General features: G+C 36.8%; 1 protein-coding gene across 1 annotated transcript in view; it reads left to right on the top strand.

Moving 5' to 3' along the window:
• Window positions 1-11,042, top strand: part of COL24A1 (collagen type XXIV alpha 1 chain) — a 358,042-nt gene that overhangs the window by 195,953 nt on the left and 151,047 nt on the right. The window contains exon 25 of the mRNA XM_081817091.1: window positions 8,607-8,660. Within this exon, the coding sequence (XP_081673217.1) occupies window positions 8,607-8,660 (54 nt within the window). The remainder of the gene's footprint in view (window positions 1-8,606; window positions 8,661-11,042) is intronic.

The raw sequence follows: 11,042 nt of genomic DNA, 5'->3' as shown, positions 1-11,042 counted from the left end.
CATTTAGGGAGAAACTGTGAGCACAAGTGGGATATTCCAGAAGCAGACTGCTGAGATAGGATTTTGCTGCAGGGTATTGATTAGAAAGTAACACTTGAGGAAAAAGGAAGAGGAAACTGGGTTGAATAGATAGAGAAGTCAAATTGATACAGGCCATACTTAAATCTCAACCATCCCTATAGGATGCTCTGAATCCTTTATAAAACCATCATGCTGGGCTGAATGGCTGGGCTTTTATACTCCAACTCAAGCACCCATAGTATATGGGTCACCTTGGGGTGTGCATTGGTCAGGAAGGCCCTCTGAAGGTGAAGACATGAAGTTGATGACAGCTTAGGCAACATATTCTTCCTTGGTGATATATCTTGGTGGCCCATTTTGATGTTCACAACTGTTTACTCCTTGTGTTACTTGGGTTGACTTCATACTCTTTCAGGGAGTTGCTCCTCTTTCTGGTAGATTCCCTTCCTGAGGGAAAACTTAGAAAATGAATTAGTAGTACAAATTATAGCCCCTAACACTGCAGCTAGCTTTAGGACCACAAATGATAGCAATCTTCTCCCTCTGATGATCAGGCTGAATTAACTACGCCACAGTGGTGACTCTTCCTTGCTTTCTGGTGCCCAGATACAGAGAATTTGAAGTGCTCAAAAGGGCAGCCATAAGATATAGATCAATGTGTCACCTAATGAAAATATGTCCCCTTTGGGGACCAAGACCTCTATTCTGGCAGAACTTACATTTTGTGGGGATGCAAAGTATAGGGTCCTCTACAGAGATGTTGGGGGTGGTAGTAAGTGGGATTAATTCTGCTTCCACCGCTTGGTTCCAAGACCAATGACTATTTCCTATTGGAGATCCAGTACCATATAACTGTCTTTGATTTGATGTGTATACTTTTTTATCCTATAGGGTGGTACTTTATCGTTAAAAAGTGTCACCTCCGGGTGGTGCCCCAGGGTGGCTCAGTCAGTTAAGCAGCTGCCTTCGGCTCAGGTCATGATCTCAGGGTCCTGGGATCCAGCCCCACATTGGAATCCCTGCTCAGCAGGGAGCCTGCTTCTCTTTCTCCCTCTGCTGCTCCTCCTACTTGTGCGCTCTCGCTCTCTCTCTCAAATGAATAAATAAAATCTTTTAAAAAAAAAAAGTATCACCTCCTAGCTGGCACTTTAACTGCTCCTTTAGCAGGCTATTCCAATGCTCCATCAGGTTGGAAGCTTCTTGTTGTCATATGATATAACGACTAAATCCCATGAACCCAGGCCCACTTTCACAACTTATTTGCTGTAAAATGGGTACTGTGTTCTGACACGATGTTTTTGGGATCTCATAAGATAGATTAGACACTTTGTAAGCTATCAGATACTGCTGCTTAATTGAGGCCTGAAGATAAGAAAGAAACCCATTCCCAGAGTATTTCTGTTAGAATGAATCTTTGGCCTTTCCAGGCATGAATTTGCCCCCAAGGGGCTGGTTGTTCTCCTCAAAGAATGGCATCATTTCATGGGTGCAGTGTTGTTCTCTGTTATTTGCAGTGTGAATATTCAGTAGCAGCAGTAATTAATTCAGCCTTGTTAAATAAGAACCCATGATGTCAGGCCCATGCATACCTTCCACCTCTCCCACCATGCCCATTTCATTCATATGCCCATCATCCAGCACTGAGATGACTAATGACCAAGACTTGCTGATGTCAAATTTCTGAATCATTCTGTATACTTCCAGGCAGTCTTCCAGGTTTGACCTTCTCTGGTAGGCATTAATGTTTGATACAAAATCTTTGCTCTTTGTGTCGAATGTACCCATCTATGCTATGGGCCTCATTTTCAAACCTTGTTCCCAGTCTTACAATCTTCTTCCTTTCAGGTGGCTAGACAACCAGCTGGGTCACTCACAGATACCCACTAATCTGTACATATTCTAACCTGAAGCCACTTCTCCTTCCCAGAAAGTGGATGGTCTGGTGCACTGCCAGAAATTCTGCTCATTAGAAATGTTCCCTCTCCACTGCCTTTTAAGACACCCCTGAGTGAAGCTATAATACAGCTTTCATCCATTTTCAGTTTGCAACTACGTAGTAAGTGTCTTAGTTCAGGCTGCTATAATGAAACACCATAGTCTGGGTAGCTTAAACAACAAACATGTTGTTGGACAGATCCATTGATTGATACAGGCCCACTTCCTGATTTGCCGATGGCTGCCTTTTCACTGTATCCACACATGGTAGACAGAGAAAGGGCTAGCTCTCTTCCTTTTCTTATAAGGACATTAACCCCATCATGGGAGTTCTACTCTCACCACCTAATTACCTCCCCAAAATACCAAAATTACCTCCAAATACCATTGCATTGGATATTTAACATGAGAATTCTGAGAGGACACAAATAGCCAGTCCATAGCACTAAGCCTACCAATCCATAAACCAGGTTTTGGACTTTTCTTCTCAAGCAGCTAGTCATAAGAGATCTCCCAGATAGCCAAAGATATCTGATGAAAAAGAGGTCCTAGTTGGGGGTCTAGACTACTTGTTCGTTCAGTTTGCCTATACCTCTGTCCTGCCCATGTTCCATGCCAGATTGTACTGGAACTGCTCACCTTATGTCTGACACAACTCAGCTTATGATAGATAGATCCAGATGCACGGTCATTTGGTGTCCATGGTTAGGTGCTCAGTATCTATTAGAGCCTAGTAGCACACTAAAATTTGATTTTCCAAAACACATGTAAATCTCTGCTGCAAATGGCATGGCCTTGCTACAAAATCCAAGGAGCCTTTTGTGTTGTTCCTACCCAGGCTTGCTGTAAGCTCTACCTGGCTTCCTTTCCCACCTCTGATGTTTCTAAGAAATCTAGGGTCTGCCCGGTCATAAGGCCCAAGGGGCAGAGCTGCTTATCTCATAGCTTAGACCCACTGCAGGAGTTTGTACAACCTCTTGAGGTCCTTGCCAGGGTGTTAAATCCTATATCTTTGATAAGTGCTCCCAAATTAATAAACTCTCATATCTAATTTATGTTATAGTTATGTTTTTTAGATTATGTTATTTCTCCCTTGATTAAGTACCTCTAAAATCAGGTTCCCACATACTATCCCAATTCCTACCAGTATATACTGGCTAGATCTTTCATTCCTTTGGGGTATAGTCTCTTCCTCCTATGTCAGACATAGCAAGCTCCCAGATGGGTTATGCTGTGACTTAACCCTAGTTCTTGACATAATGGCCAAAAGAGGATCTATGGACAAATCCTAATTGGGACACATGTTTTCTTAAAGGAGACAGTGCTAGCATTAATGAGAGGTAGACCAAATTTGTAAGCTCATAGAGTCTGGTGGTTCAAAATCTTCAAGGACCTCTATCCAGGTGTCCTCATGACAAGTGTCAGGATCCCACTTTTTCCCCAACGAAGGCCCTGGCCCTGCTCTAACAGAGTTGTCTTGGTTAGACATTTAACCTTCCCTGGAGTTTGATCACTCTGTTAAATCCTGGGCTTTTGCTCAGTTTCTCTGTCCTTCCACTGGAGGAAATGAGAGTCCAAACAATCCTTTAGGGGGCTCTGGGGCATATATGGCCCAACAGAGCAATCCCATATTAGGCAAAAATGGACATGCCTTTATACCCTCACTTTAGTTAGTCTTTGGATGTAGGCCTTACTGCTGAAGCATCTCTGCTGGTGATGTGGGCAGCTCATCTATGTTTCCACCACTACGCTCCATCTAATTTGTTGACTCATTCACTCAACATGTATTTAGTAATTATGTTCTATATTCCAGGAAGTATGCCAGGTATAAGGGATATAGTATCAGATAAGACATTATCCTTGCTTTATAGAACATGCAGACTAATGAACTTGAGGTTACATCTTCCTGAATGGTAAAGGATGAGGCACAATGAGCTGAAGTTGCTTAGTCCAAGTCACACTGTCAAACAAATATATCCTTAGCTTATAGATTTCATTTGAAAATAGGGGTGAAGTGATCCAACGGTTAGCCTTTTAGGAATAATGATGTATTTCCAAATAAACAGAAAAGGTCCATTCATGTTTGTCAAGTCATAAAATTACCCCTAAATGAAAGGTCTGAAGAAACATTATGGACAAAAATAAATAAATAGACAATATCCTCCTTTTGTTTGTTTGTTTGTTTAAGATTTTATGTATTTATTTGAGAGAGAGAGCGTGCTCAAGCATGGAGAAGAACAGAGGGAGAGGGACAACCAGACAATGTGCTGAGTGCAAGGCCAACACAGAGCTTGATCTCACGACCCTGAGATCATGACTTGAGCTGAAATCAGATGCTTAACTGACTGAGCCACCCAGGCGCCCTGACAGTATCCTCCTTTTGACAGTACACTTTCTTTAATAGTCAATTCCATAAGTTTTCTTTTTTTCATCCTGCCTTCTAAATGTTATTGTTCTTGGCCTTTCCTTTTCTCAGGACACGTACTCTCTGGTGATGCATCTACTCTTTACTGTCTTTTTGTTGATGGTTCACGTATATCTTTCCTTAGCTCTAGACCTGTATACTCAATTGTGTTGTGAATATTCCTACCAAAATGTCCAATATATATCTCGTAGTCATCTTATCTAAAAATGAATTTCTCTTTCTTACCCACATAGATTACACACACTTTATTTCTACTTTTCTGTGTCTTCCCTATATCTGTCTAGACTGACAACAGTCTGTATTTTTAGTATCTTCAACAAACATGTGAAGGTATGAGATCTTTAGGTGGAGAACTTAATAATAGATATGGAAATATATTTTCCCATGTAGTGCTTAGAGTTGTCATTTTCTCATGTCTGGCCACTCTTCTGTTTCTTCTACCCTCGAAATTTTATACTAGATTGAATCATGTAAAATTACCAATGTTTAAGGTTAAAAAAAATGCCAAATATCAGCAATTTCATCTAGTACAACCAAATAGTACTTTTACTGTGGTAAGATGACTTCTAAAATTTTTATTTTTAAAGAGAGTAAATATAATAACACTAATGAATACAAACATTGAAGCTGATATGTTTCTAAGGTAAAGCAGAGCTACATCCTAGAGAATTCGCCTTATAATATTCCATTTTCGAGTGAATTTAAAGAGCTTTGGGGTCTGAGATTTTTTTTTTTAATCTTGTAACTGCAGTTGTTTCTGCACTGAAAAGAAAATTTGAAACAATATAGATAGATTCTAAACCACAGTTAGAGCAGAGTTGTCAAGTCTAAGAACTTTATATAAAAAAATTTTTAAACATTTTAGTTTCAACTAGGAAATACTCTAATTTTACATTAGTCTTTAGTGAATAAGAAGGATGTGGTTACTTTAAAAAAAATAGAACTAGTGTATTTTAGAGTTTTTACTGACTTTTAGAAAAAAAATAATACTTCTTTTCAGTTCTAACAAGTGATTTATTATACATAAAGCTTTTTGGCCTTCTGAATTTCTGCTTTAGCTAACGAAATCTATAAATAGACTATTACATATCCTATTTTATAAAAAGTGAAATGTTTTCAGTTATTGTAGAGTTGTCTAGCTCTTAACACACAGCATGTTTTGGCTCTAGGCTTTGTCATTTTCCTTAATGTGTGTTAGACGTAGAATCAGTGTTTTTAAAACTTTTTAAATGAAAATTCTTGGTCAAAAAAGTATAAATTGCTGATTTTTCTTATAAATGAAGGCTATAGCTTCAATGACTGCTTTGTAGTTCCCCAAGAGAAATGGTTTGGGCTCTGTGGGCCTACAGACTCTGTCACAGCTGCTCAGGTCTGCCTTTGTGAGGACAAAGGCAGCTGTAGAGAATAGGTAAACAAGTGGCCATTGCTGTGTCTCAGTGAAACTTAGTTACAAGAAGAGGTAGCCAGCCTTTGGGGTCACAGTTTGCCGACTGCTACTTTTTCCCATACTCTGTAGACTTTATCTTCTTGTAATATTTTTGCTATCTACTTTGCATTTTAGTTATTAGTTATTTCTAAATTGACTAGTATAGTGTTTTATACCTGGTAGATAATCAGTAACTAATGAAATAAGAATGAAATTTTATACATTTCACCTTTGGGAAAATGTACATCATTCCAACAACATTAATTTAGAATTTTCTCCAGAAGTGTATAACTTGAAAATAGATATAAGAAACTGAAGAAAACTGTTGGGAGGAATCAGAGTCTTAATACATTGTTTATGCTCCCCTAATTTAAGTTTCATTAAAGATTCCCTGTGGGCAAAGATGTAAGCCTGTGAACTGCCTATTTTGCAATGAGAACCTATCATCCAAGTATACCCTTTTGATAGACTGCACCTCCTAATACTCAAATCAGGACTGACAACCTCAAGTGCCCTATTGGAAGCAGGCAGGTAGTATATAGTAGTGAAATGGGTCCGGTATAAGACACAAGAGCAATTGGTATGGGCTGTGGTGACCTAAAGAATGCATCTAGGTAGCAACTGCTCCTTAGATCCATCCAGATTTGCCTTTGAAAATGCTTGCCTATGCTTGCTAGGTCATCTGAAACTAACAATCTTATTAAGCTTTATATATAAAAATCTCTGCATTTTTAAATCTTAGTACCTAATTCAGTTTCTATTAATTAGCAAGCAAGTGCTATGAGCTAAGCCAAATAGTTCTGTAGGTGACATTGTTCTGGCACACATAGTCAATATTGGGATAAGTCAAATGGGCCTACTCCATTCACTTACCTAGATTATATGTGTTAGGAAAAGAGTTTTTCCCTGGATCAATATTAGTCTGTGTTCAGTTTCTGCTATTTTGTTTACTGTCTCACAAATAGTTATATTTCATTGTTCTTCTCAGATTTGATTAACTGACCATTGATCATTGTTTCAGAGTGAAAGTGTTAATTCTCTTAAAATCAATAATCACAGAAATATATTAAGTCACTTCCAACTGGATATAACTTAACATTAGCATAGTGTTTGAGAATATAGATCTGTGCTGTCCAATAGAGATATAAGGCCAGTCACAAATGTCATTTAACATTTTTCAGTAGCCATATTTACAAAGGTAGAAAGATGCAAATGAAATTGATTTTAGTAACATTTTATTTAAACCAATATACCCAAAACATTATCATTTTAATATGTAATCAATTTAAACAGTGATTTGATTTTTTCATTCTTTTTGTAGTGTCTTCAAAATCTAATATCTTTTTACATTTACATGTCAGTTTTGACCAGCTACATTTCAAGTGCTCAATGGCCACTTAAACTCATCCACACTACTTAAAGGCATCCACCTCAGCAAGCTGTTTAACTCATCTGCCTTGTCTGTAAGGGCGTTAGGATAATATTACCAAATATGGCTGTTGTGAGGATTAAATTAGACACACAGGAAGTACATAGCATATGTCAGTGTATCCATGATCAGTAGACAGATAGATGGGTAGGTAGGTAGGTAGGTAGAGAGGTAGGTAGGTAGAGTGGTAGGTAGGTAGAGTGAGAGAGAGATTGATAAGAATAATAATAAAAATATATGTGGATATAATCATGTCCCATGCAAAAACTTCAATTAGCTTCAACATAGCAAATAATTTTTTTTATGATTTAGGTGCCTTCTATATGCTAACTTATATTATCATATAATAATCTATTTAAGCACGGTATAGCCACTGAAAAAGAAAATGCTTCATACATCTTTAAACAATAGTAGAAAAGGCCTTCAAAACTGAAGACATGAGAAAGATTATGTTGTTATTATAAAGCTTGGTCTATGTTATTTTGTTTTCTATACGGCTTGAAGTAGAATCCATAAAGACAAGGTTGATGAATGCTGAGCCTTGTTCACTCTGAAACAGTGTTACTGATTGCCTTCTTTCATTTCTTTCAGCGCACTAAATTCCTCCTTTACTCAAGTTGTTTACTCTGTCTAGAACACTCTTCCTCTTTTCTTCTCTTGGCCAACTGGCCTCTTCTTATTCTTCAGCTTTCAGATTAGATGTCAGACCTGAGGTTTACCCTGACCATCTCTCCATAGGTCTTCTCTTTCACTCTCTACCTTGTTATCACAGTTGTTTCCTATATTAGCCAATGTGATGATTTGTAATTATTACTTTTTAATTTAGTTGTTTTCAGTCTCTCTATAAGACTTCTTGCCGTGGGAGAGCAGGGCTTGGGTTTGCCTTACTTGCTAACAAAATCTCTGCAAAGCAATGTAGTACCAGCATGGAGCAGGCACCACATATTTCTTGAGTGACAATGAATTAATGAATGGATGTGTGCTAGTATTAGGGATTTTCAAAGAAGTCACAGAAATGACTTCTTAAGCTGGTGTATCCACATCGAGAAGCTACGAAAACTACAGTTCTTTATAACATCCACTGGATTATAAATTCCACAAGGACAGGAACTGTGTTTGGATATGAAACTAAGTGCCTACCAGCTCAGCCTGACACATATTAGACATTCATATGTATTTGTTGATTGAATGAATAGATTACTTTTTGATGGGAAGTCATAGGCTGGACATCTATACTAGGAGGAATTTTACTCTAAGATAAAATTTAGGATGAGTTAAAAAGAAACATGGATTAAGGTGATTTAAAACCAAGATGCTGTAATAGCAATGCAGTAAAAATGTGTGTTTTCTGTTATATTTTTTTCTAAAAGGGACCTGCTGGTTTACCTGGAGAAGTTGGGACTACTGGAAGCATTGGTGAAAAGGTAATGTCTTTCATTTTTTTTTTAATAGTAAGAATTCTAGGCTAAACTCAAACGAGAGACATTCATATGGTATTTTATGTTAATTAGAAATCACTCATAACTTAAAATGCATCATCCGTCTTGAATATCTTAAATATATTGAAATATGGCTAATAGGTTATATGTTTCTAATTTTTAAAGGGCAGATTACTCTTTAAGTTGTGATGATGTGGTCTGAAGAGAAAAGATGAAACTGATGGTTTAGATTTATGACTAGACCATTTTTAAATCTACTTTATCAGAGCAAGCCCCCTAAAGGAAGCAGTTTTGAAAGGGATTAAGTTATCACTTTACCTGATCCAAGTCTCAGTCACAATCTCTTGCTTTCCACTTGGAATCCAGTATGCAATTAATCATGGGTATTCCTGGATATTGTAATGGAAATTGTAATTTGCTTAAAGATTACCTAGAAATCATTACCTTGGGAGTGATTTTCCATGTTTAGTTTCAAATTCAGGAAAGTCTTTTCAGAAAATAAAAAGTAATTCTTTACTTGAGACCCCAAGGGCATTTTAAATTGTTTTTATGGAATCTTATAATGGGCTTGTAGACAATAAACCAAAACTTTGGGTCTTTGACTAAAACCTGATTTGCTAGATATAAATTTTAAGCATGAGAGTCTTGTGCAATCACTACATAAGGCTACTCTGTGAGTAATTAAGTCGAGCTGGGATTAGAAGTAAATTAGATAATATTCCAGTTATTGCCATCTGAAAATTTTAGTTTAAGTCAAAGTCAACATGTCTAAAATTTATCACTATTTTCCCAGATTTTACTGGTCTCTTCCCAATAATTTCATGTATATTAGTATTCCTTATACCTATCTCAATTCTTCCAGTCTTCCAGAATAAATAAAGTAAAATCCATATTTGCTTTCCTTTTTCCTCCATTCTCTATGCCTAATCTTTTAGCAGGAGTTAGAGTTTTTTTCTATGTAATTCATCTTTTCTAATAGTCAATCCAAAGCCCGCCCCACCCACCAAGACATACTCTTATCAGTTTATGTTAAATTTCCCCCGTCATAGAAATATGGACTAATTTTGATGGGTCATGATCAAATATTTTCAAAAACCATCATTGACTCCATACTGCTGACCCTATTAACCCCTCTACATTGCTGTCAAAGTACTACATAATTTTGGCTTAATCAGTTCATCCAACAAATTTTCTAATATTCTCCAATATAAACCTTTCTCTCTCCACTGTCTCATATATTACATACTTGTTCCTATTCCTGTTCTTACTGTTTTTTTTTTTTTTTTGCTTACAGTATCCTCTCCCATTCCCTCTACTTATTCAAAGACAAACTGTAGGACTCAAATTCTCATCTCCTCCATAAAGTCTTGCCAGATTCCTCTAATCTTTCCTGATTTCTTTCCTTCCTAGACTTAGAATAATAATCACCACACAATTTACAATTAATTGTCTTCTAATTGATTGACCTTTGTTAACGGCATGTCTCCAAATACTTGAGAGTTTGTTAATGTCATGTCTCCAAATACTTGAGACTAAGTCAAATTTCTGTTATAGCTCTCCAACTCTTAGTACATCGAAAGTGCTTAATATATACTTACTGATTTTTTATTAAGCATATAACAAATAGGGACACCTGGGTGGCTCAGTTGGTTAGGTGCCTGCCTTTGGCTCAAGTCATGATCCCGGGGTCCTGGGGTCAAGTTCTGCATCAGACTCTCTGCTCGGTGGGGAGCCTGCTTCTCTCTCTTCCTCTCCCCCTGCCTGTACTCGCTCTCTCTCTCTCTCTGACAAATAAATAAAATCTTCAAAAAATATATAAAAAAGAACAATATAACAAATATAAAATGAGCTCAGTTACAAAAATTAGATTTGTAATTGTTTTTATTCTGACTTATTTTCTTCTGTGCAAGGTCAAATGTTCTACACTAAGATTATGACAATCCTGGGAATTTTAATGTGAATCAATTTAATTCTTTTAATCTGCTATGGCATATTTGATTATCTTAATTATATTTAATTGTGGTAGACTACAGAAATAAAATTTTGTTCAATGGTTATAGGAATTAGTTAATTCTTACAATATGTTTTGATACTTTTACTATCCTATTTCATATGCCTCAAAATGATAAGCATTTCTACTTATAAAAATACTTTTAGTACTTTATCCCTTGAAATATATTTTGAGGATTTTTATTGTATTAGAAGTCTAGCAACTTTAAGGTAAAAATACAAAAGTTGTAAATTAAAAAGTGTCGGCAGCTAGGATGAGATATGCATGTAAGTTATGATTCTGACAATTTCCCTGTCAAGGCTTAGCTCAGTCATGACTGATTAACATGCCTTAATGTTTTTCTTTTTTCTTTGTTT

This window comes from Leptonychotes weddellii, chromosome 4 (assembly GCF_054177405.1).
Source record: "Leptonychotes weddellii isolate Sample4059 chromosome 4, ASM5417740v2, whole genome shotgun sequence".
NCBI classification, from domain to species: domain Eukaryota; kingdom Metazoa; phylum Chordata; class Mammalia; order Carnivora; family Phocidae; genus Leptonychotes; species Leptonychotes weddellii.
Note: the sequence above shows the minus strand (reverse complement) of the source record. Positions and strands in the feature narration are given on the sequence as shown.